Raw genomic sequence first — 27,072 nt, 5'->3', positions numbered from 1 at the left:
CAATTGGAATTACCCATGCAGCAATATTTTGATGCTTTTTGACAGCTTCAGTTATTCCAGTGGGGAAAACATCGAAAATAATCGCAGCAATCACCACGCGCTTACAGGAAATTTACAGAGAAAACGTATCTAATTATTCTGCAAGTTTACGAAAGCAAAAGGACCGTGTGAGGAATACAAAAATGGTGCAGACATCTTCAGGATTCGTTGGATTCTTCAAAAACATATATAACGATGAATACAAATGGTAAGCATTTATGCAAGTGTGCATTTGACACTCTTTAACATTAGTCTATTATCATTTTTTACTTCACAGGGCTCTGGTTAAAAGTGCATCACTGTTCATCGTGGGTGTGCGGTTTGCACAGGAATGTGTTGGTTTGGAATTGATGCCATCGGTGGCTCATTGAATAGTGACAACCCCCTAATTAATGTAACAAACGAATAAATCCGCGTTTTAAAATGTATACATTCGCGTACTGTTCATTGGTTGTTGTCTGTTTTGGTTCGATAAGTGCCGATGTAAATAGCGATTCAGGATACAACTTCTTAGTTATAGTTACTGATGACCAAGACATCATGCTGAATGGCATGGTAGGTATCTTCGGTTACAATCTAAAGGATGAATAAAAGCAATGTGAGCGTTTAATTTTCAGACCCCAATGGCCAAAACTCTTGAACACATCGCAAATGAAGGAATGACCTTTGTCAATGCAGTAAGCAACAGCCTTTTCCTTACTGTGGTGTGGGTATGAGATGCACTGTACTTTCTATGCGTTTATTGCAGTTTACAACATCTCCGATTTGTTGCCCATCACGAAGTTCAATTCTGACGGGAAAATATGCTCACAACCACCAAACAAAGAACAACTCTCGTTCCGGCGGCTGTTATGGACGTGTTTGGCGTGAAACGATTGAACCGGCGGCTCTCCCCGTTTGGTTATCTCAGGCTGGATATGACACATTTTTCGCTGGGAAGTATTTAAACGAGTATTTTTCAGCAAGTATTCCCCCGGGATGGTCTCAGTGGTTTGGTTTACATGGGAATTCGCGATACTACAACTTTACCGTCACTGAAAATGGTAAAGTGGCCACTTATACCAATGAATATTTTACTGATTACTTGGTAAGGGGTATTATAGGAGTGTTAATACGTACACTCATCTCGGTAATGATACTAATTTTCTCTAAACTAATACATTTTAATTGTAGGATACTAAAACGGTAAACTTCCTGAAGAACTTAAGAGCAGATCGGCATTTTTTTGCGATGGTAACACCTCCTGCTCCACATGCCCCATTCACACCTGCAGACAGGCACAAAGATCTTTTCCCCAATGTCAAAGCAATACAAACGCCGAATTTCAACATATCTTCCAGTCCATTACGTAATGTCGATGGTTCAGGTACCCGACAGTTCGTATTAAAAATTCTCATTCGTTTATTTTAACCTCTCTTGAATTAGAAAAACATTGGCTATTAACTATGGAACCTTCCACATTGCCATTAAAGTTCCTGGATGAGATGGACACGATTCACCGTAAGAGATGGCAAACACTGATGGCAGTTGATAATATGGTGGAGAACATTGTGAACATTTTACGTGAAAAGAAATTATTGGAAAAAACATTTATATTTTACACCTCCGACAATGGTTTTCATTTAGGTATAGTTTTTCTTGTGATCGATTGCGAATGAATTTTAGTATTATAAATATTAATATTGCAGGGCAATTCTCCCAAGCCTATGATAAACGGCAACCCTATGAGACGGATATTAGGGTACCTTTATTCGTAAGAGGACCTACAATCAAACCGAAAGCAGTCCAAGAGTCAGCCGTTGCATTGCTAGACATCGTGCCCACGATCCTGCAGCTTGCCAATCTAGAACTGCCTTCCTTCTTAGATGGCCAACCATTGCCACTGCACAGTGATGCAGATGTGTTAATTGAAAGACAACTACTGGTAGAATACTGGGGAGAAGGATCCTTGGAAACGTATAACCCCGAATGCCCATGGGCAGCGCAAGACAGACTACAGTTGTGTACTGTTGATGCTGCGTGCCATTGCCAAGACGCCTGGAATAATACTTACAATTGCGTTCGTCATCTGGCTACTGATTTGAATTTCATTTACTGCGAATTCAAGGATAATCAGGTAATATTGCATAACGCGTATCTTTTCCATTGATGTGAATATTAATACAATGGAACATCATTTAATTTTGTTCTTTCAGAATTTCGTTGAAGCTTATGATATTGCCAATGACCTGTATCAAATGAAGAACATCGGCTTCGAAATACTTCCCTCAATTAGAGCAAAGTACAGCCTAGCAATACAGAATCTCACTGCCTGTGTGGGTCATACATGTCATATTATTTACTGATTTAGTCTCCTGCAATTGAATGTTGGCTAGGAACTATTATTAAATATTGCAGTCAACTGACCGCGACCATAAATAGTCGGCACATATCAGCGCATAAATGTTTTCTTTTTCTTAAAATCTCCAAATAGCCTCGGTTGGTTAGTTTGGACAATCAAAACATTATATAGCAATTAAATGTGATGTGTATGGCAAACAAAAATAAAGCTAAAATAATCAATTTTGTCTATCAAATGTCTAATGAAAAATAATTTGCATTTTTTTGTCAACAGTTTTAAATCAATTAAAAAAAGAAGTAATCGATTTGTGTAGACCAATTGCATCAAATACGTGATAAATTACATAAATGAACTAAATTCAATCCAAAATCATTATAAATCAAGTATAGTTTGGCTGGAAAACGTGATATTCGACATACGCTAAATTCCGAGTTACCGGATGTCTCCGGAACGCATTATTCGCGTAACTCGGTGTTACGTTTTCGGGTGGTTCGTAATATAAAACGTTAAAACAACACGCGTTTTTAACGTTAACAGCTAACAGGATACTTTTTATTCCGCTTACTTCCTAATCGCGTTCCTACTTGCTTGACCGCTTATCCGAGAGTGTCCTCACGATCCCTGGCTAAACCCGAACACACTCACGTTCCGAGGCGCGCAGCTCCTGAGTGCCTAAGGGCGTTTTCTACTCGTCACAACATCTCCCCCTTTTAGTTCATACGATAAGGTGCAAACCTTCGTGGTACCGTTCTATTTCTAGAAGAGCGACGAGGTGCAAGTGGCTGTTGGGCTTCGCGATGACAAGGGGTATGCTGCGTCGACCTTGATGATGCTATTGTTGGCTGTGACGCGCTTTCTGGCTGTTACATGCATGTCGTAGAAGTCTGAGGTATAGACATACATGCAACGGGTGTCTCTGTCTCGCTAGGATTGATCGTGGTTTGCGGCGGTAACGGTAAATTCCACGATTCCAACAAAACACTTAGAGGAATGCTAGCTAATGACCTGTTTTCAGTGCTTTCATAAAATCGTTGTCTTATCTGGTTCATATGACACCTCCTAGTACGCCGATCATTTGTTTGCACCAGATACATTACGTGGCCAATCCTTCTAACTATAACCGCAGGTATCCATTTCCAATTGTTTCGGCTATACTCTTTGATAAATACTAGATCGCTTTGTTTGAATAATCTCGTGCTGTTGTATGTGGCTTGGTTCTCTAATCTTGGTGGCGGCCGCAGTAACTCAAAACAGGTTCTAATATGTCTTCCAAACATGAGCTCTGCGGGTGATTTGTTCTGCTCTACCTGAGGATTTGGAGTTGTTCTATACGTTTGCAGGAATATGTCGATTGCCTCTTGTAACGCCATGCCACCAATTCTTATCTTCCGCAATGCCCTTTTAAACGAATCCACAAAACGCTCGGCCTGGCCGTTGGACTGAGGGTGGAACGGCGCTGTTCTCATATGATGCACACCATTTTTCAAACAAAAATCACTGAATGCTTCGCTGGTAAATTGCGTACCATTATCTGTTACTAAAGTCACCGGCATGCCAAACCGGGCGAATAATCCTCTCAACATAGTTATCGTAGCTGTTGATGTACTACTTGGTGTCTTAAATATTTCCGGCCACTTAGAGTGTGCATCAACTACAATCAGAAAATATTCCCCATCAATGGGTCCTGCATAATCTACGTGTATGCGCTCCCATGGAGTGTTAGTTTTACCCCAAGCCTGTGGAGATTCATGTGGTGGTGATTTTGCGGCAGTTGCACACGATGAACATGTTCTGACATACTCCATTATATCTCTATCCAAGAATGGCCAATATATATAACTTCGTGCAACTGACTTCATTCTTTGCATACCTGGATGACCCTGGTGCAATTGCTTCAAACAACGCTCTCGCAATCTTTGTGGTATCACCACTCTCTCCCCGAAAAGAATACAACCATCAATAAGCGTTAAAGCATCCTTTCTGCTATTAAGACATGCTAGCTCATTACCGTAAGACACGCTTGTTGGCCAACCATCTTGTATATAATGTCGCACTTTACGTAGCATCGCGTCTGCCGATGTATGCCTTTCTATTTCCCTGAAGCTTATAGGAAAATTACTCATGGCCTCTATCGCCATAGCCTTTACATCTCTTTCCATCTCTATACTGGCGATAACATAATCATCCTCTGGTTGCGAACGGTTTTTTATCAATCTGGATAATATATCCGCGTTGCCAAACTGCTCAGTTCTAACGTATTCGATCTCAAAATCGTATAATTGCAGAGTTAATGCAAATCTTTGCAATCTATTTGCTGTATAAATCGGTATGCCTTTCTTAGAGCCAAAAATTTGCAATAGCGGTCGATGATCCGTCTGCAGTAAAAAATGCCGTCCATATAACATTCTGTGGAATTTTGTTACTGCATAAACTATTGCCAACCCTTCACGGTCAATTTGGCTATATCGTTTCTCTGCCTCTGTTAACGCTCTCGAAGCGTGCTGAACCACTTTCATACTACCATCCGCATACCTATGGCTCAATGTAGCTCCTAACCCAACAGAGGATGCATCAGCTGATACCACTATCTTTTCATTAGGGTTATAGTGCGCGAGGAGCAAATTTGATGAAAGTATCTTCTTAAACTGATCAAACGCTTCTTTACATTTATGATCCCACTGGAAACGCTCTCCGTGCTTTAATAATTCATCCAAGCGAAATCGGAGCTGTCGCATATTCGGCACGAATTTTCCATAATAATTTATGGCTCCCAGAAACGATCTAATCTCAGTGAGGTTTGTAGGCTCCGGTAAATTTCTTATCGCTGCAATCTTATTTGGATCTGGTCTTAAACCTTGACTATCAATTACGTGCCCCAGGTATCTTATTTCATTCGTTTTAAATTCGCATTTTTCGTTTCTGATGGTAAATCCATATTCCTCGATTCGCTTTAACACATCCTTTAAATGCCTATCATGTTCTGCTTCGGTTGCGCCTCCGATGATTAAATCATCCATATACCCACACACTCTCTTAGTTCCAGCTAGCATTGTGTCGATCAGTTGCTGAAAAGCTGCTTGAGCAACCTTTATGCCTGGTGGGAGGCGATTATAGTAGTATAGGCCACGATGCGTATTGATTGTAAGAATATGTCGGTAATCTTCGTCTATCTGAACTTGAAGGAATGCATCAGATAAATCTATCTTGCTAAATATGTGGCATCCTGATAGCTTTGCGAATATGTCATCGGGCAATGGAAGCGGGTATTCATGAGCACATAAAGATGAATTCAACCCTGTTGAATAATCGCCACATATTCTAATTTGCCCATTTGCTTTCCTTACTACTACTATGGGAGCCGCCCATTCAGAAAAGTTTGTAGGTGTTATAACTCCAAGTTTTTCTAATCTATTCAACTCATCATCTACGGCACTCTCCATGGCATGAGCTACAGGCCGCTTGGGACGGAAAATAGGTGCAACACCTTCTCTTAACTTCAGCTTTATATTTGCCTTAGTACATAATCCCAATGTGTTGCGAAAAACTGTCGGAAATTGCTCTTTAATTTGCTCTATCTTCATTACACTTTCCGCTGGTCTCTCTTGATTTTCCGAAATATAACAGCAAAATCTATCCATCGGTACAGACCACAGATTAAAACGATCGATTAAATCTGTACCAAGCAATCGTAAATTCGCATCAGCCACTCGTATTGTTGCTACTAGACTTTTTTCTTTAATCCCAACTTGTGCTCTAAATTCTCCGTTTAGCTGCAACCTAGCACCAGATGCTGTTTTGGCTCTTATTGTCACTGGCCTTAAACATGGACTCCCAATTCTTTTCCATAACTGACGATCTATAACCGTAATATCCGAAGCTGTATCTAATTGTAACCTCACATCCATACCAAACAGTTTTACAGGCACGAACTTCCGCCGACCACATACGCTCATAGCATTTACTCGAACCACACGTAGATCTGCACTATCATTCCTTCGACGGAATCCAAACGGTTTTCTTCGGTGAAAGCAATTTTTCCCTATGTGCCCTTGTTTACCACACTCGTTGCACACAATACGCTTTCTAGTACAATCACGTTGTAAATGCTGTCCTCCGCATGACCAGCATGATCGGTAAAACTTTAACTGTTGCTTGCTTCGTTGCCTGTGCTGGAACCCCTGTTGCTGTTTAACATCTTTTTTTACGGCATAAACATTACCCTCGTGAACTTTTTCTATCATAGCACTGTCCTCTTTTAAATTGATAATACGCTGACAATCGGCGGTCAAGCTTTCTAGCGTTATATCTGTACGATCTTCGATACGCGATAGCAAACGTGTCCTTATTTCCACATCTTCTTCATTTTAATTGTTCCTCACTTATCTTGCCGATTTCAAAATCTACACACACACGGTTTACACGACACGCATACGACAAATAATCCTCCCCACGAGCCTTTGTTGTATTGAGGCACTTATACCTTCTGCTTAATAGAGATTCCCTATTACCAAACAGAGCCGTTAGCTTATTTATCGTTTCTTGGAAACTGAAATCTCGCGTATACCTCGGCAATATAAAATTAGCGTAACGATTATACTCCGCAGCACCTAACTTTCTGACTAACAAACGCACTTTCGCTTCATCTTCCAACCTCGATGCATCTTTTGCGAAAAAATCTTCATATCGTGCATACCAAGCCGCAAAAGTAATTTTAGCTTCCTCGTCATACTGAAATTCTCTTACATGGGAACTTAACGAATCCAGTATTTGCTCCGGATTAAGCACTGGAACGGACACAGATTGACGCTCTGGCTGGTGTTGTTTCTGCATCATCAACTGGTTCATTTGTATCTGCAATTGTAAAATCATCTGCATTAGATCGGGTGACGAAGCATTTTGTGGTTGGGAAGAAAGCGTTTGTCCCGTATTATGCGATGGCGATATCGTCGCATTCTGCCCGGGAGCAGCACTCAGCGATGGCGGCACCCCCGCGTTTTGTGCCGGCGCTGTTACAAGCGATGGCGGATTCTGCACTGACGCCACTTGACCGCGCGCTTGCTGGTCCAATGACCCCAACACGAACGCACTGGACGATCCGCTTGCAGGCTGGTGTACGGCTGCTGCGCTCTGCTGCCAAAACATTTGCGAAAGCCGTCGTTGCTCCTCTTCCGATGATTCGCTGCCACTTGGATTCATTCTCCTGCGCTTGCGTTTAGACGGAATTTTGTCCACTTTTCTTCACTCAATACTTCTTTCACTGATAGTTCTTTTTTTTTCTCGTACAATTCACTCGCTGCTATATTTGTCTTAAACACCAATTTTATCACGGAATAATGTTAATGTTCACATACACACACAATTTTCTTTTAACATCGCTTTTTTATCACTCGTCGCCACTGTTACGTTTTCGGGTGGTTCGTAATATAAAACGTTAAAACAACACGCGTTTTTAACGTTAACAGCTAACAGGATACTTTTTATTCCGCTTACTTCCTAATCGCGTTCCTACTTGCTTGACCGCTTATCCGAGAGTGTCCTCACGATCCCTGGCTAAACCCGAACACACTCACGTTCCGAGGCGCGCAGCTCCTGAGTGCCTAAGGGCGTTTTCTACTCGTCACAACACTCGGGGAAAGACTTTAGTCTACCATGGGAGATTTCGGAGAGCTAGTAAAAAATTAGCATGGAATCAAAGAATATACAGTGGAGCGCCGTTTGTCCGGGCTCATCTTGAGGACTTGACCTCGGCCGGATATGCGAATAACACGGATAATTAGTCAAAGAATATATTTAAGCACATATTCTTGATTTTCGTTTGAAATTTATCTTATGTTTTGATACAAACTAGCAATTTTTTTTATTAACTTTATGTTTTTCCAAAGAGTATATTTGAAATTTGCCATGAATTATAGTGTTTTTTGTTATGACAATGTGCTCTGATAACCGTTTTTTTTTCAAATATTCTCCTCACAAAGCAAATTTGCTTAATTATGACTTAAGTCATCTTTGTATTGAACTGTCATTTCTCAACAGCGCGGATAAAAGGTACCCGGATAAACGGCGCTGCACTGTAACTATATTATACAGGCGGTCCCCGAGATACACGGTTAATGGGGACCGAAAACGGCCGCAAAATACCGCGTATCTCGAATTTCCGCGTAAGTCGAATCTCGTGATTTCCAGCTAAAATATCACAAATTTTCGTGTAATTTTGCAAGTAGGGGGCGGTTTTAGTCACTTTATGAATTATTTGATATGATTCTGACTGAATATAACTGTTTTAAACCTTTTGAAATAGTTTTGAACATTCGATCAAAACGGAAATTATTTGGCAATTTGCAATTGATGTGTCAAATCAGTACAATTTGCTCAAAGAATTGTCAATTTTAGAAAACCGCGTATCTCCGAATCCGCGTATAAGAAGTACCGTGTATCTCGGGGACCGCCTGTACACTAATTTTTGAGAAAAAAAACCCAGTTCAGCAGGTTTCAAACGGATTAACAGTAAAAGCATATGGGTGCAGACGCAGGTATTGCAGGATACTTCAGTCATATTTCGACATAGAGGAAAACATACAATAGCTGTAAACTTGATGATTGAAGTAAAATAACATACTGATAATCTCAACGGTTGAACTTTGGTTGGATGGTTGAATTTTCAGCAAACCCCCAGAGTCAGTGTTGCAGGATAAGAGCAAAGAAAATGTATGTTAATAGGCATTATCATCTTCTTCTTTGGCTCAACAACCGTTGTCGGTCAAGGCCTGCCTGTACCATTTGTGAGCTTGGCTTTCAGTGACTAATTGATTTTCCACCATAGCAGGATAGTCACGGTCCATTTGGGGATTGACGAGCATGTTGTTAAGTCGTACGAGTTGACGACTATACTACGAGACAAGGCATTATAGCGTCTAAGTATTTCTTCATGTTTCGACAATTAGAGCACCAGCATATTTATCTATGTAAATTTGGTTTTTATTGGCCTCACAATTTTACAACAAAATATGTACAGTGTTGATCGACGTTATTAACGGGGTTCAATTAGTTATGATAGTGCAGTACAGATTTTCGTTCACTTCATATTCAATGAATGTCACTATTCAAGGAATGCTTGTTTAGTCTCACTCACTTATTTACTACCTACTTTGCACGTAATATTTGGCACGATTTTTACCTCCTCAATGAACCTAATATTGTAGACCCGTTCATTCTTAATGTAGCGCATGAGATGTTATCGGAATGGTTGGTCTTTTGGATAAATTCGCAAACTTCTGTAGCGTTATTTTGCAAGGAAAAAATGAATATGAAGCATATCAAACATCATTTGGATGATTTGGATTATTAAAACTTTCATTATGTCTCTATTCACACGTGATATACATTCACTTGCCGTTTTATCGATCTGATTGCGTTCGCCATTGGAGTTGCGAAAACAAGCTTTTGGTAATTATGAATTAAATAAATTAAAAGCAGGCAAAGCGATCTTGGTTTTCTAGCAATATCAAACCTTAATCACATCATTAGGATACTGGTTCGACGGAGGCGTCTCACCATTACCGGACCCGTCACGTCACATAAACACATCGTTGGTCAGGGTCGGCTTTCTCGGTGTGGTAGGCAAGCCATGCAAAAATTTTGATTCGTCCTCAAACGTTACCATTTTCTCTCGTGGCTTTGGTGCGGCTAGCATGGTAGAGCTAGCTGCGTGTTGCGTAGAGAGGTTGCGTTTAGCTGGAGGAAGCGCTAGATCACCTACACCCGACAGATTGAATTCACTTACGCTTCGTGGTACGAAATATTCCATGTGATTCTCCATAATACCAGCAGAGCGTCGTGCCGGAGTGTTGCGATGAAATGCGCTAGAACGGCGCGGAAGAGAGTTGTATTCGTTGGGAATGAGATCATTTGGTCGTTGTCAAGATTTTATCGGTGTCATAGCTACTGAGACGAGAGCAACATCCTCCGTGGATGTAGGAAGTGATTCGGGGATAGTAAACTTCTTCAACCAAATAATGAGCTCCGTTTGAATGAGACTGAAGCACATCGCCACGACAGCCATGCCAATAATGATGTATGCTGATGCTGCGTATTGTGCAACAGTGCCTTTTGGCATGAGATCGCCAAATCCGATAGTACCAAGGGAGGTGAAACAAAAGTAAAGACTCTCTAAAACTCCCCAAGGCTGCAGTTTATGAAACAGTACCGCCCCGAGGGTAATATAACAAATCAATATCATAATGCAGATCGATATTGGTACAACGGACTGGGAGTGCATTTTACTGTTTGTAGCCATCCCCCCACGCAAACCATGAGCGTTGAGGGCGTATGCGCAGGGATCATGAATGGTAGAGCCACCGTGGTTCCAGGATTGATGGTAGCTCTGTTGTTGCGACCGTTTCTGCAGCTCGGCTACGGTTGCTTTGCTGCTCATGGGAACGCTGACACTGCCAATGCTTGAATTGCTGCTGTTGCTATTGTTGGTACTCCCAGAAGGAGAACGATTGGGTCGTAGCCGACGAAAGAGACATCGCATACCGCTCGATAAGCCTTCCCCAATGGCTGAAAGGTATAGTAGTATGATGGGTATACCAAAAAGTGCATAGATCAATGCCGCTACACGTCCCCATTGAGTTCGTGGAGAAATGCCGCTAAAACCTGTAAGAAAAAATAATAATAAAAGGAGTATTAAGAGAAGAGTTATGATGAATGCAAAACTCTACTCGAACCGCTGGTTTCGATCTGTGCACTTCATCTGCTACGGAAATCTTTATAATTAGCAGACCAAACCAAAGGACAGATAATGTGCATCAAAATACATACAAATATACGTACCTATTGTGGTTATCAATGTTAACGAGTAAAGGAAAGCGGAAGCGAAAGTCCATTTGTAAGGTCGTGTATTTTGCTGTACATTGGTCACCTGCTGGGTACGAGATGCTCGTACCGCACGTATTATTGTATCCTAAAAATGGAAATTGGATCAAAGTATTGAAAACGAATCTTATTCAATCAGTTACATCATTTTATTGAATGTTAAAGCGTCCAAAACAACAGAACTACGTCAAAATTGAAGTCTTTTCAAAATAAAACAATTTCGTGGATGTACTACGTGAATTTTTATGCATGTGAAAGGTGTCGATATTTCATTATCTAGCTTTTTTCCCTTTTTATGGGAACATATTTTTAACTGGAGTGCTTTTTAAATCGCTGACTTAAAGTTCGCTGACTGGAGTGATTCTCAGAAAGAAAACTTAAACATAAAAAAAACATCAAAATATCCGGAATCTCAAGAAGAGAAATTTGTCGCAAATGTGCATTTTTCACACAAATTTATGGCCTACGTTTGATTAATTAATTGCCATCTATTAATTAAATACATTCTATTAATTTACGACATCACACGAATTACTATACTTTTATCAACATTAATGAAAAAAAGAAAATGTTTTGTTTGTTCATTCAAGTCAAAACGAATGGAAGCAATCAATCCATAGAAACGTTACTCCAGTTAGCGACCGTCGTTCATTAACTGGAGCTTGTTTACCTCTCAGTTAGCGGTCAACTACGTATATATATTATAGATCAAACAAATTGTGGACAGCTGTAACGACTGATATGCTTGTCGTGGCAGTTGCGCCACCACTAGTCGGGCCGCTTAGTATGTGTCGTGCACTCAGGACGAGAGTGTATTGTGAGCAGCCGGTCGGGCAGCCGGCAGGCACGCTACAGTTAGCACGAGGCAAATGTTTCAGCATGTTGAATTATTGTTTATATTTATATTAATGTTACCTGAAAATGTAAGACTTCCTGGGCAGCCAAACGAGTCCAATTTTCTTTATAAAGTATGTTTAAATCCTCAGTAATCGACCATAACCGATCCACAGTTCTGCAGGGTAAAAATAACCGAATATTGGAGCATTTTTTTGCGGAGCTGGCAATATTTGTAGTGCTATGGACATTCCCTACTTACTTAAGGCGCATTTCTGCACTAACTAACTCGTGTCTAGGATATGGTTTGGATGCAGCAACAGAAGTCTCAATAATATCGCCATCTTCCCCATCTCCTTCAAGTGTGACGAAAAGTACAGATCCAAGCGCAGTGTACGCTAAAACCAGCACGAAAACACCTGTAAAAAAATAGCAAGAAAACGACAAACCAATTATATTCGAGATATTGCCTCACCTTGGTCATGCGAATACAATACCTAGCGCGGAAGCGCATTGAGATTTCGGGGCTTGCTGACATCCGCAGAGAGATACCGATTCATTTTTATCTATCTTGGATGATGTGGTAGAAAAACAAAGCGACGGACTTTGTGGTCGCGATGTGCTACCACCGCCAATAAAATTCGAAACTTGAAGCGGCGGTTTAGTGTTCATAATTGGAAAATATTGATTTATTGAGTTTAAAAATGTTTTGATCCTCAAACTTGAGTGTTTGTACGCATTTAAAAGCGTAGCTTATCGGCAGTTGCTTTGCTTTTTCTCAGTTTCTGGACGTGTCCTGAAATGTAAGAAAAAATTTAATCATTCATCGCAATTTGGAGGATTGTATTTATTTTATGAATCAAAAAGGTTAAAGAATTTTTGAAATAAAAAAAATCAGAAAATAATTTAACTAATAATTTAAAAATTTAACTTTTTAACAGAAAATGATTTTAATAATATAACGATTATGAAAAATTAAGTTGAGATTGTTCCTACAAAACACCATTCATTTAGTTTGACAGATAAAATCGGATGCGGCGTCCGATGAAATAAAAAAATTTTGATTCCGTCGTACGACGAAATCGCACGTCCGACGTCATCTGTCCAATCACATATAAAATTTTGATAGGCCTTCCGATAAAATCGCATCCGATGGAGCACAGACACGGGCCTAACTCGGCGGACGCCTGTATATCGATTTGACGTTTGATCTGTCAAATTTCGAAAACCGCGTACAGGCGGTCCCCGAGATACACGGTTAATGGGGACCGAAAACGGCCGCAAAATACCGCGTATCTCGAATTTCCGCGTAAGTCGAATCTCGTGATTTCCAGCTGAAATATCACTAATTTTCGTGTAATTTTGCAAGTAAGGGGTGGTTTTAGTCACTTTATGAATTATTTGATATGATTCTGACTGAATATAACTGTTTTAAACCTTTTGAAATAGTTTTGAACATTCGATCAAAACGGAAATTATTTGGCAATTTGCAATTGATGTGTCAAATCAGTACAATTTGCTCAAAGAATTGTCAAATTTAGAAAACCGCGTATCTCCGAATCCGCGTATAAGAGGTACCGTGTATCTCGGGGACCGCCTGTATTCCAAATCCGCGTAAGAGCGTTTCTACATACACCGAGACTGTAGGTGAGAGATGGCTGTGAGAGAATTGACAATCGGTTTCTCACGCCAGTGTGTGTAGAAGCTCCGGATAATAATATAATGTTTCTACGATTATTAGACGGCAAAAATGCAAACTACAATTGATCGTTTGCCATAAACTGCCAATTGAATTTTTCTCAGCTCCATCGTTCTTTGCATGCCGTGGAGAATTCTCTCACCGAAAATGATGTCAGGCGCTGTCAAAGCATGCTGTCAGTTATTTTCTCAGCTGCATTCTCGGTGTATGTAGAAACGCTCTAAGTCGAGAACCGCGTGACTCGGGAACAGACTGTAAATGAAATGAAATGAAATTATACAACGAATAGCTGATCGGGACCCGAAACTCTAAGCATATTTTCTTTAGCTTATAACATATATCTGTAAATCATTTTGTAACTTTATAGGCTTATTTCAGCTTTAATAGGGAGTGTTTGCACCTCAAATTTGAGTTTCAACAAACTTCTACAATGTTCAAATACAGCAAATTTTTGGATGAATAATCCGTTTTTGATTCTTACTTTTGAATATATAAATATTCTAGTTTTGATAAATGGCATTTTGGGAAATTTTGATCGAAAATTATCCCCCCCTCAACAAAGTCGAAATTCGCCCCTTGGGAGGAATTCTCCCTCGGTTGAAACCGCTGCTATTAACGATATGCTATGTACCTTGCGCATGCTAGGCAAATTCCTTAACATAAGTGTTGTGTTTAGCTTTTCACTTAGGTACTTTTATTATAACACTAATATAAACAGTACACATAATAAATATAAATATAAATTCATATTATTATTATAAATATAAATAAATAATAATAATATGAACAAGCACAATACACATTAAAGCAAACCGTGCCCTGCCGGGAGCCCTGCTCGACTGGCTGCTCGCAAGAAACACGGTTGTTCGAGCGCACGACACACACTAAGTGGCCCGCGCTTAGTGTACGTACGACAGTGTGCGGGACACAGATTCGTCCCCCGGATATTAATCGGACCAATAATTTGTTTGTTTGTTTATATTTATAGAGACTTTGAACCAATTGGCCTCACTCGTCTCTTTCAATCGATGAATTATTTCTAGGCTTAAAATTCTAACATTCTTCTTTGCAAGTCATTTGTGGCTTGCAGATACCTTATACCGGGTAATCTCGGTTTACTTAAAGCTATCAATTGATTTTATTGTTTGCTATAAATGTGGTTTTGGTTTTGGTTAGAGTTTTTTTTATTAAGGCTTGTAATACGAAAGAATTATAATAGTTTACGCTGGCAATCGCTGTTTGGTGAGAGGATGGTGTCGATGTTGTGGTCCAATTTGTAGGTGATGCTTTTCGCAAGTATATCCATGGCATTCGGTTAAGATGTGACGGACGGTGATGTCGACGCCACAGAAACTGCATAGTGGTGGGCTGGTGTGGGTGTGTCCAATCCGAAGTCGTGATAGAATTCTCTGGGCTTGGTGAAATGGATGGTCTCTCCATGGCAATGATGTGGTCTTGATTTTTTTTTCTTTATTTTTATAGAGACTTTGAGCCAATTGTACTCATTTGCCTCTTTCAATCGGTTATGTGGTCTTGATGGTTCTCAGGAAAGAGCAGTCGCTGTTAACCCAATAACCATTCCAGATATTGGCGATGATGGTTTTGCTAAGGCAAATATACCCAAGTGACATTTGCTCGAAATTGTTTTCCCATATCTGCTCGATTAGTACTCGATACGCTTAAAATTGTGAATTTGTGTGTGATCAAGTGTGTTCCAAGCGCCAAGACTTGGTGTGTTGGTAAATTAGACTTGCTTCTATCGATTGACGATGCCATCGAGCTCATTTTACACACATAGCTTAGATTTTTGATGAAAAACAAAAGCTAATTTTGTGTGACGTTATTTTATAAAAAATCAATATTATTTAAGTATAAAATGGCTACCTGACCAATTATAACGATAGGAAACATCATTTTCGAGCGAATCTAGAAGAAAACAACGAAAAAGCCGCATCACAGTTGATTTTAAAGGCCTTTTTCTAAATTCCCTTAAACTGGTGCAGTTTAAGGGAAGTTTAAGGCTCCAGTTTAAGGGAATTTGCTCGAATTCCCGATTATTCGTGCTCGAAAATGTCACTTGGGTAGTCACGGCGGGGAAGAGTGTTATGGTAGCAGGCCGGATTATTACGTCATGCGTTGGCTAGTCGGTCTGCTATTTCGTATCCCTGAATACCTGTGTGATCAGGAATCCAGCAGAATGTGACTTGGTGTGAATTCGGTATATTGTAGAGTTTTTGGATGTTCGAGTCACGGGTGGTTTCAGATTCAAGTGCTTGAAGGACACTTGCACTGTCTGTGAAGATCACGTTGCGTCTGCGTAGACCTTCGTTGGCTGCAATAAGCAGGGCTATTGCTTCTTCATTGAAGATTGAGGTATGGTCTCGTAGCCGGATGGTGCCATTATCGATGCTAGAGTAGATTCCATAGCTGGTGAAACCGTTTTGTACAGATCCGCCAGTGTAGATCAGATGGTGGTTAAGGTATTTTTGCTGAACAAGTCCAGCAAAATGACGGTTTGCAATGAGTCTATTGCAACCAGCCCGAAGGTGATTTTTGATGGTCCAGTCTATTTGTTGTGGGCGGCAGTACCAGGGGCAACTACCGATTTGGATGATTTTGGTGACTGAGGGTGGTGAAATCGGCGTTTGTCCTTTGCATAATGGCATCGGTTTTGATGTTGTTCTACTTTAGGGGTCTCCAATCTTTTCAGTTCGCGGGCCACATTGCTTCTCATATAATGGTGTTGAGGGCCATCTTTCCGTTGCCTGTTACTAATGCGAACGTTTAAATTTCGTCTTTATAGGAAAATACTAACATGATATACAAAATTTATATAGCTTTCTAATATTTAAGCCTGGTCTACGTCTCTGAATAGCAACAATTACATTTTCTTTAAAAATAGTCACAATAATTAACTATTTCTTTTAACTTTAACAAAGCCGCCAAGGGCCGCATAATAGGCTCCCGAGGGCCTCATGCGGCCCGCAGGACGTAATTTGGAGACCCTTGTTCAACATCATTCGTCCTGCAGCTGCTACTATCTTGTTGGTTATGATGTGGTTGAAAGGTTGATGTCCGCTTTCATACATAAGTGATGCGATGGGGCTCGTAACGAAATCCACCAGAGCGGGATGGCAGTATGGTAAAGTGGTGCAATTTGTTTTTGGAAATTTCCCCGTTGCCGGGAGACTATTTCAATGTCGTAGAGTAGTTATGGTACAAGCCAGCTATTGATGATTTGAAGTAGTGTTTAGCGAGAGGCTTTGGTATTACTGAGGTATTGTATTTAATGGGTTTTAGAATATGATGTATGCTATTGCAGATGTGACTTATTTTGGATTTGAAGTGTGAAATTGTGTTGCACAGGTTCAACGTGACCATTTCTGAACTATATTGACTCCTTCTTGTAAAGTTGTGCGTGATTCGGTTCCATTGTTGGATGCTGAGACAAGAACTATATCATCAGCATACATGAAACATTAAATGTTACTGGGCATGGGCGGCAGAGGAATTCTACACTAATCAGAAAAAGAGTGGGAGAGAGAATGGCACCCTGGGGAACACCATTCTCTTGGACATGAAAATCAGAAGATGTCGTCGCAATTAAAATTTTAAAAGTGTGATTTGATAGGAAGATTTAAAGATACGCTGTAATGCGTCCTCCAAAACCCCACATATTGATCCGTTCAAGAATTGTATGTCGCCAGGTTCTGTCGAAAGCTTTTGATAAATCTAATATTGCACAGTAAATGTGGTGGTCTTTGGAGTAGTGGGTTTCTAAAAGTTCATTAAGTTCGGCAAAATATATCTCAGTACCTTTCTCTCCTCGTGTTGCGTGTTGATTGGTGCTAAGGAGGTTACGGTCTTCTAATTCTTGCATCTTCTATTTACCATTCTCTGTATGATTTTGCCAATGCAATTCAGTAGAGAAATGGGGCGGTAACTAGATATTGTATGTGGCGGTTTATTGGGTTTTGAAATGGGAATTGTAAAACAGGGTTTCCAGTCATCCGGTATGTTCCCGGAACACCAAATATTATTGTAAATCTTAAGGAGGACTGTTTTGGACCGGTAAGGGAGATTTTGAAGCATTCCCTACTAGCAAAGAGAATGTAAAAGTGTGCGTCTTTCAGGCGAGGGGCATGTAGAAGCAGGGGGAGACGGTTGGAAATACGCGGAATTGTTCGGAGGCGTGAGCGTGTTTTGCTTTCTACACAGTTTTCGCACTCACACAATCACACATGTGTGAATGTGTGCGTTCACTTTCAGCCAGCGCGCTCAGTTTGGTTTTCTCGCAGCGGCTTGCTGGTGTCGGTGTCTCACTCGCACTAGTGCAGCGAGTATTCCTCGTGCGTTCCCTTTCTTGCTACCACACAAAATCGTCAGTACAGTTCAAGCCTTCGCAGTGTGAGGCCGCGCGCGTTTTAGCCTAAGTCCCGGGCGCTCGATGTAATTTGAAGTGAAGTGTTGAAGTGTTATTTATTTCAATTCACATTATTACGGCCTCGGTAGTATTAAGAATGCGCGGGAGGGGGCACCCTTTGTAAGAGGGATACTGGTCAAGGCTGCATTTGTTATTGTCTCTGTAAAGCAGGTAAGGGAGGGAGGATCATCTAAGGTTGATGTGTATGTTATTTTAGTAACAAATAAATTTATTTCCATTAAATTTTCGACAACGGCGATTCGAACTTAATGCGCACGCTTAAAAATTTGTCCGGTCTCTCTCGTGTTTGATTTCTAATTGCTTGCTGCTAATTGCGCCAAACTCGAACCCCTTTGTGGATTTGTGTGTGATCAAGTGTGTTAAAAGCGCCAAGATTTGGTGTGATCGTAAATTAGACGTTCCTCTATCGATGGACGATGCCGTCGAGCTCATTTTTCATTCATAGCTAAGGTTTTTTGATGAAAAACAAAAGCTAATTTTATGTGACGTTATTCTATAAAAATGGGTATTATTTAAGTATAAAATGGGTACATGACCAACTATAACGATAGGAAATATCGTTTCCGAGCGAATCTAGAAGAAAGTAACGAAAAAGTCGCATCACATTTGATTTTAAAGGACTTTTTCTAAATTCCCTTAAACTGGTGCAGTTTAAGGGAAGTTTAAGGCTCCAGTTTAAGGGAATTTGCTCGAATTCCCGATTATTCGTGCTATAAAATGTCAGTTGGGTAATCTCCTGATCGTATACTAGCGCCAATCTGCGTTTGGTGGTGGAAGCTCTCCGGTTAATCCGTTCGCTTCAACTCGCTGACAGGTGTTTGTTTATATCGTACCGTGTGCCGAAACGTGTCAACAGTGTATGTAATTTATATTTTGTATTTTTCCCAATCAACCTCCTCACATTTCCATCTGAGCAACGATAATGGTAGTACATTGGTTCAGTTCACTGCAGCGTACAATCAGACAGGCGCAGATCACATCCACAAGATCACGTGGGCGTACCAGGATCGAGAAACTTTCAACCAAATCGACCACATGTTAGTAACCGGCGACGATAGTCGAGTCTGTTAAACGTCAGAACTTGCAGAGGATATACACGGTACCTCTTATACGCGGATTCGGAGATACGCGCTTTTCTAAATTTGACAGTTCTTTGAGAAAATAGTATTGCTTTAACACATCAATTGTCCAATGCAAAATAATTTCCCTTTTGATTGAATTTTAAAAAGGTGGTTTAATTTTTTAATGGTTAAATACTGTCAGAATCATATCAAATAATTAATTGAGTGGCTAAAACCACCTTCTACCAGCAAAATTAAACGAAAATTATATTCGTGATATTTGGGCTGGAAAACACGAGATTCGACTTACGTGGAAATTTGAGAAACGCGTTTTTTTGCGGCCGTTTTCGGTCTCCATTAACCTTTAAGTTGGCAACCGGATACCCGGGTACAGTGGAGCGCCGATTATCCGGGCTCTTCGGGACTCGCCCTCGCACGGATAGTCGAATAGCATGGTTAATGAGTCAAAGTATTTAGTTTATCACGAAATCCTGGTTTGTTTTTGAAATTAATATTATGTTTTAGTAAAACCTAGCCAGTTTTATAAACTTCATGTTTTTCCGAAGATAATATTTGAAATGTGCTATGAATTATAGCGTATTTTGGTATGACAAAATGCTCTGGTAACCGCTATTTCAAATATCCTCCTCAGCACGCAATGTCATCTAGGTATTGAACTGTCATTTTTCAACAGCACGGATAGACGGATAACCGGGTAAAAGGTACCCGGATAAACGGCCCTCCACTGTATTTTTTTCAACTTTAAACTTCAATAACTTTGGATTCATTGCTTTTATTGACCTGAAATTTTTCGTAGCCTCCCAACTTTTAATTTATGATTTTTTGGTGCATAAGTTGTAATTTTAAACAGGCTGTAAGTATTTTATTTTGATTTTTTTTAACTTTACCACGTAAGTTGGCAACCAGCATACCCGGGTATTCCATACATTTTGTATGGAGAATGACGTTTCTCTTCTTCATCTTTTCGTATTGTGCTTAATTTCGAGTCAAATTCAACCGATTCCAAATTTCAATTTGACCGTTATTTTTATAATAAAATGAAAAAAACTTAATGAATAAATGAAATAGAAGAGAATATATGGTCGGCATTACTTGCTTACAGCATTAAAATATAGAAAGCATTGTTTACCTATGAAAATCGTTAATTTTTGCGTCAAAACGTGTGGAATACCCGGGTTTGCCGGTTGCCAACTTACGTGTGTAAATCTGGTTGCCAACTCTACGGTTAACCGTGTATCTCGGGGACCGCCTGACTTTGCGGCGCCATGGACAGTTCCCTAGACCACTTAACGGATTTTTTTCACACGTCTCTGATGACATTCTTTAACAATGTACAAGCAAAAAATCAGATCGATATCTTTTAAAATCTCGGAACACCATTCATAAATGTGATAAAAAGTATGAAATTTATGCGGTGCACTGAAAGTTGGACAGTCTTCATTTCATAGTGAAATGATCACGTCTTGCCAATATTGACCAATATGGTTCTTAAATCATTTGATATCAGTTGTTAGAGGTCCATCAACTAGTTTGAGTGGTCATCTGCGTTTTAGATTACATAGGTCATGCGCTCTACGGTCCGGATTAACCAATTTAAATATCAGAGTTATTTTAAAGAGAGTATTATTGTTTTTTTTCATAATTTTAAAGTTATTAGATCTTGTAGAAGTATCAGAAATTGAGTTATAAAGACAATTTTATCAGCTTTTTGCAACAATAAAGCAAAAAACAATAGTTTTGATGCATAAAATGTCGCGCAGGCTGTTAAAATCTAGAAGGATATTCATGCCCAAAACCGTTGAACTTGTTAGGGTATCTAGAAAGTTATGGGGATGCATGGGCGCTTATGGCACTAAGCCTTATTCATTACCTTGCTAAAAAGTTATACAATTTTTGTTATTAACATGTTCAAACATGTTCAGTAACCAGGCCAGGAACAAAAATGGTCAATTTGAAGCAGTAACTATTCTATCTAAATAGTGAACAACGGCATTGTGGCAATTTAGTCTTCAATGGCAGGCTAGGTAGTGTTTTTTTACTATTTCATTCATTCCTGATAGTAAGTAACTCTAAAATTATGAAAAAATTAACATTATCTAAAAAACTACTATACTGTTTCTTTAGGAACTTTGCAGAAACGGTATTTGGCTGATTAAGACCATAGAGCGTGCGCTATGAAATGAAGACTGTCCGACTTTCGATGGACCGCATAAATTTCATACCTTTTATCACATTTCTGAATGGTGTTCCAATATTTTAAAAGATGCATGTGCATAGCTAAAGAGTGTCTTCAAAGACGTATGAAGAAAGTTTTCCGATTAGCGGTCTATGGAAATGCCCAGGGTGCCGCAAATTCAGATAATAGGTGAAAATATGAATTGTCCGACTTTTGGTGGCCGCCACTGTATATGAAGATTGGGTGTTAAGGGAATCTTTACAAATTTAGGTAAAAGTAAGGCTCAGCCCTCTACGTTACGCTAGCGTTACGCGTAACGCCTGTTTATCACAAACCCAAGCAACATTTTTGAACGCCTGTTTTAACCGCCGTGGATGAGCAAATTAATAGATTACCATGTCTTAATATTTCTTATTTTTACATGATAATACATGATTTACAAGAAAAGCAACAATTTTTGAACAAAACATAAAAAGAACAGCAATTGCTAATAAACATAACACTCATTGATAATTCATGAGTATATATAAATTATATTATTACTATTAGGCTATCATTTTTAACAGCAATCAGAGTTGTAACAACATCACATATTATAATTATAACAATCTTACACATAAAAAATGGTTACTTATAAAAATGATTATTTATTTATTTTCCCAGCTATTGATAAAGCAGGATAATGAAATACATAAAAGTATTTACAGTAGAACGTCGATTATCCCGGGGCGGATTAACCGGCGGGCGGCTTAACCGTGCGCATAAATGTGACAGCTGTTCAAACGTACAGCGAACATTTGCAGCGATAGTCAAGTGGGCAACCAGATTTTTGTGCAGCTCTGAGGTGTCTCAAGGTATTTTCGAAATTCATTTTTGTTCATGAACAGTTGTTAAACCTATAGTTATTGATTAAAATAATCGGCCTCAGCACCATTTTTCGATCGAAAAAATTCGATAGGCGATAGGGCTCGATCACCCAAAATATTGAAAAAGAACCAGAACAATTACCAACTTGCTTGTACATAACGTTTTTCAAAACCATTAACCTTAATTTATGGCATTTTTCTGATATTCGAAAATTTCCGCAGCTCAATGAGTTGCGGATTTTTCGCCATACAAAGCGGAACGATCGAATTTTTGTAGCATAGTTCATTTTGCTCGTGAGTGTCATGGTATACCAGTTTTCAAAAAGACCAGTAAAATGAACACCTTGGCGGCGAAATGAGTGTCAAATGACACCAAATTGACAGCCGGATCGATCGAATTTTTTCGATCGAAAAATTGTGCTGAGGCCGAATATTTTACTAACGATTAATCGATTTATTCAAGTTGGATTAATCATAAAACTAATAAAAAACTAGTAATAAAATAATTTTTATATGAAAATGACATTTCTTGGACCATTATCCGTGCAAATCGATTAACCGGCAACCGTCCGGTCCCGAGCTGTCCGGATAATCGACGTTCTACTGTACTACCTTCATTAACCTCAATTTAAAAAAGAGCCCTCGCACCTAAAGTAAAGTTTATTCAAAATAGCCGGAAACATAGATTGAATAGGTAATAATTATATTTCATATACATTATTAATTTATTAATATTTTTAATATTTTATACTTTCTAATCATAGAAAATGTTACTAAAATTGAAAGCTTTTGGGGTGTTTATGAACTTCCTTCTTTCAGATTATTTTTCATAAATCATAATGCAGCAATGAAAAATATTAAACCTCTTATTTACTTGTTATTTAAAAATCAAATCTCGTAGAAATCGATTCATCTTAAAGCAATTAACTTGTTTTTCATCGCAGTTTAAAATATTTTCTATTCAAATAATGCACATTGGTCGGTCGCGTGGATGTAATGTATGTAAAGGCCAGTGAGACTTAAAAAAAGTATTTCGAACAGATTAGTCGGAGGATTTTGATTATCTATGATTATCCATGATATGGCTACGATGTTACTAAAAAAGGAGGATTGAATGTAAATTCAAAGGAGATTTGAACTGAAGGTGGACATGTTATAAAACCTAACTACACGATAATCAAGTGTTTCTAGTATAAGAAAAAATAAGTCTTAACAGTAGAACAAATAAACATCAGTTCTACGACTTTTAACTTCAAGTGGTTGTTATTCACTGGAACAGAAAGATGTTTCTTCTGAAGTCGGGGGTCCACTCAGACTCTGGGCTTAGCAGTTTTGCAGAACTTATTCCAACTCCAGATCGTTCCAAGACAACACTCCCCCCCCCCTCCACTCCTGCTTAATTTCTTTATTTTTAAATATTTTCCGAACGAGCTTCACGAGCTAGAGTCAACGACTCTGAACGAGTATCTGTATTCACCTTTGACCATCACCACCCCTCTGCTCGAGAAAGTCGGACTCACTCCGATTCTGTCCGGAATCGGATCAAATCGACTCCGGAAAAATTGGGAATTATCCCAATACTAATGCTTGAGCACTTGTATCACCAAACATGCCCGTCATGGGCTCAAACCTAAAAAGGACCGTCGCTCCGTCCTAACTAAACGCCCGTACATGGGCTCAAGATCCTTATGGACTGCGAACTCACCGAATTTATGTGTGTTTTACCAAAGCAATATGGTCACTGAAACTAAACTAGTAATTGATAGCCACGTGACCAATTTGATCCGAATACAGATGTTGAATACAATAAAAAATACGTAATACGTATACGTAATACTTAAAAATGCGTACAATAAATAATGCAGTGCCTGCACTGACAAAGACTGCAATGTACAATGGGTATGAAGTATTCAGCTGCCAATTCTCAATACCCATATAACCAAACTATCGCAAAATCATCCGTTTATCAACAGGGCAGAAAAAGTGTGAGTAATTCATAATTAGATATGGGAAGAGCGATGGTTCATTTATAAATGCTTTTGGTAATCGAATCAAGGAATAACAATTCAGTCTATTCCCGAGTTCTGCGGTTCTCGACTTACGCGGGTTTGGAGATATGCATTTTTTTCTCTCTAAATTTACAGTTTATGTGTCAGATCAGTTCAAATAGGTTAAAAATTGTCAAATGCAAAATAAATTGCTGTTTTTGATAAAAAAATGAATTCACTTTGTATCCAGAAATATCGTTATTTTCTTATTATACTCCCTCATATTTCTTACAAATTATTACGTGTGTAAAAGTGCACATTTAAACCAGAAATAATTATTTCTTAAATGTATTTAGGCGAATGATTATAGCATTCGAATTAAGCGGATGGCTCGGAAACAGACTGCCGATTAAAATATTTTGCTTAGTTTTTATTCTCAATTATGATTGTATGAAGGAATGCAAGGCTAGAATGCAACATACCAACACTACTGCTAATCCGTATGGTTGTGGTAAATCCTTCCTCGTGTGGATGTTCTTTTACTCTTTCGTTGGAATATATTTTATCTCGGTGATGTCGAGGCGAATTTCGTTAATAAAAGACCAAAAACTGCACATACTTTCCGTTTTTTTAGTAAGAAAAACGAGCATCATAATTTGATTTAGGTCTTGGAAGCTTGGGCTTTTGATTTGAACAATATAACTTTGCCAGGAGATCGAAGGCAATGAGAAGATGAAACTTCACCCTTGTAGAAAAATAAAAAAAAGTAAAAAAATGAGCACCATCAGCGAGCGAATTTGTTGTGAGAGGAATTCTTCTTTCTTCACTATGCTGCTTCTCAAATGTAGCCCTGGTTTTATCTTATTTATGAGACAATCTTTATCCACCCGCACTGAAACTTCATCGATTTTTCTTATATCGTGCACTAAGGCTAGTAATAAAACGCAAATTATTTCCTTTTTCTATCATTCACATTTCTTCTGCCACTTATCCGTTCTTGTGCCACACCTTACTCAATATTCTCATGCACGCGCTCATTCACAGCATATGGGATTGAGAAGTTGTCTGATGAAAAGGTATAGTAGTTTTCTACTCGTTGGATTGGATGCTCTTCTCTTGCTGTTTTGCATATTATATCCACGTATTTGTTCCCTTTAAGCACCGTAAACCAGATATTATGGCATTTCCACTAGAAAATTGTCACATGAGCTTCCACCCACAAAGGGTTTATTCGGCATGCAATACGGATACATGGAAACCGCATACTATTCTATTTTTTGCACAAACGCGGCCATTTCCACAAATAAATTTCGTACAGTGTGGAGTCGAAAAGACATCGCATTCTTTTGGTTCTCAGTGTACCACAGCGCTCACAGTAAAGTTTGTTGAGCTTAGAAAAAGAAAACGGGATTACAGGAACATTGCCACATAGGAAAGTAACTCCGACGAAGCACAACACATATGCATAGCTTATGATACTAGATGAGATGCAATATACCAGTGTACAACTATTCGCGTATCACTAGGCTAGTGATGCCTTTTTCAGCGGCTAAAGACAGAAACATTTTTTTAACAACTGTTTTATCACGAACGGTAATATTTCACATTCATGCAAACTACTGACTGTGGCATATGCACATAGCATCAGGATGCTGCAATGTGCACCTGGTTTGTTGGAGGCATATCAAATGTTATTTTCCGCAGATAAATGCAGCGTTGTTGTTCACACACACCCGAGTCTCGCGTATAACTAATTTTACCACATAGAAGAGATTAAAGACACCAAACATGAGTTTCTTGAAATCCTCTCAACAGTGGAGAGCACGTCAGTGATACGTTCTCGCTGATTATGTTTAAAGATGAGCAAATATTTCAATACTCACACAAACACACACCACGTATCCCAGGGAAAATAGCCAGGTTCCATTGAGAAAACTAGGGTACACAAATGGAAACTGGCACTAACTCGAAATGCGCATGTCTCTGCAAGTGAACTGTTAGCAGAGAAGGATTTTTGGTCTTTACCAGATTTGCTGCTCATTTACAGGTGCTCCTTATTTGTGTACTCTTGTAAGAATGTTCTTCATGATACGGATGATCATTGGGAAAGTTCAATGGGGCATCAGTTTTGGATTGTTTTGGGGTTCTTTTTGATTGTGACTAATAATATTAATATTAATATCAATATTAATTTTTAATATTAATAACCTACCTATAATGCTAATGATATTTCCTACCAACTTTAAACCACATTTGGCAAGCCTTAAAAAAACTTATAAATAGTATCCCTGACAGTTAGGTAGTTCTGAATTGATAATATTGGCTTTAAAATTAACTCTGGCAGATTTCTGAAAGGATTGAAGTGTCAACTTATTTTTTCACAGAAAAAAGTCAGTCCATTCTTAAATCTCACATTGTAAAACGCCTAGCTGTATAGAATAGTGATGTGCTGTATGGAGCGCACCGTCGACTCCGGACGACTCCGGTCGATTCCGGACGACTCCGATCCGACTCCGACCATTGTTAGTCCGATTCCGACTCCGGCAAAATGGAACCACTAAATCCGCCCGGAGACGGAGTCGTTCGGAGTCGTCCGGAATCGACCGGAGTCGTCCGGAGTCGACGACTCCGAACGACTCCGAACGACTCCGAACGACTCCGAACGACTCCGAACGACTCCGACTCCGGACGACTCCGGACGACTTCGAACGACTCCGAACGACTCCGGA

At 39.4% G+C, this 27,072-nt stretch overlaps 3 protein-coding genes across 3 annotated transcripts; 2 read left to right on the top strand and 1 right to left on the bottom strand.

Moving 5' to 3' along the window:
• The first annotated feature begins 48 nt into the window (after window positions 1-48).
• On the top strand, window positions 49-467 carry LOC133392162 (uncharacterized). Its single transcript, XM_061651152.1, has 2 exons — window positions 49-247; window positions 317-467. The coding sequence occupies exons 1-2, from the start codon at window positions 183-185 to the stop codon at window positions 408-410; spliced, it is 159 nt and encodes a 52-aa protein (XP_061507136.1). The 5' UTR covers window positions 49-182; the 3' UTR covers window positions 411-467.
• Window positions 457-2,482, top strand: LOC1278507 (N-acetylglucosamine-6-sulfatase). Its single transcript, XM_318108.4, has 7 exons — window positions 457-594; window positions 657-716; window positions 788-1,126; window positions 1,213-1,387; window positions 1,465-1,665; window positions 1,728-2,155; window positions 2,235-2,482. The coding sequence occupies exons 1-7, from the start codon at window positions 463-465 to the stop codon at window positions 2,382-2,384; spliced, it is 1,485 nt and encodes a 494-aa protein (XP_318108.4). The 5' UTR covers window positions 457-462; the 3' UTR covers window positions 2,385-2,482.
• Window positions 2,483-9,333: 6,851 nt separating this feature from the next.
• LOC1278508 (TWiK family of potassium channels protein 7) lies at window positions 9,334-26,097 on the bottom strand. Its single transcript, XM_061651135.1, has 6 exons — window positions 25,842-26,097; window positions 12,586-12,884; window positions 12,351-12,507; window positions 12,170-12,266; window positions 11,213-11,342; window positions 9,334-11,035 (listed from the first exon to the last, which is right to left on the bottom strand). Exons 2-6 carry the CDS (start codon window positions 12,758-12,760, stop codon window positions 10,296-10,298), a joined length of 1,299 nt encoding a protein of 432 aa, XP_061507119.1. The 5' UTR covers window positions 12,761-12,884; window positions 25,842-26,097; the 3' UTR covers window positions 9,334-10,295.
• Window positions 26,098-27,072: the final 975 nt, after the last annotated feature.

The sequence above is a fragment of the Anopheles gambiae genome, chromosome 2 (assembly GCF_943734735.2).
Source record: "Anopheles gambiae chromosome 2, idAnoGambNW_F1_1, whole genome shotgun sequence".
Classification (NCBI taxonomy): Eukaryota; Metazoa; Arthropoda; class Insecta; order Diptera; family Culicidae; genus Anopheles; species Anopheles gambiae.
Note: the sequence above shows the minus strand (reverse complement) of the source record. Positions and strands in the feature narration are given on the sequence as shown.

Bases quoted from the DNA above. Each gene is read 5' to 3' on its own strand.
- LOC1278507 (XM_318108.4), top strand. From the start codon at position 463: ATGTATACATTCGCGTACTGTTCATTGGTTGTTGTCTGTTTTGGTTCG. The intron at 595-656 runs GTAGGTATCTTC...TTTAATTTTCAG, and splicing joins ACATCATGCTGAATGGCATG to ACCCCAATGGCCAAAACTCT. The intron at 1,388-1,464 runs GTAATGTCGATG...CTCTTGAATTAG, and splicing joins CATATCTTCCAGTCCATTAC to AAAAACATTGGCTATTAACT.
- LOC133392162 (XM_061651152.1), top strand. From the start codon at position 183: ATGGTGCAGACATCTTCAGGATTCGTTGGATTCTTCAAAAACATATAT. The intron at 248-316 runs GTAAGCATTTAT...TTTACTTCACAG, and splicing joins TATAACGATGAATACAAATG to GGCTCTGGTTAAAAGTGCAT.
- LOC1278508 (XM_061651135.1), bottom strand. From the start codon at position 12,760: ATGAACACTAAACCGCCGCTTCAAGTTTCGAATTTTATTGGCGGTGGT. The intron at 11,343-12,169 runs GTAACATTAATA...TTCCATTTTTAG, and splicing joins AGGAAGTCTTACATTTTCAG to GATACAATAATACGTGCGGT. The intron at 11,036-11,212 runs GTACGTATATTT...TTTTTCTTACAG, and splicing joins AACATTGATAACCACAATAG to GTTTTAGCGGCATTTCTCCA.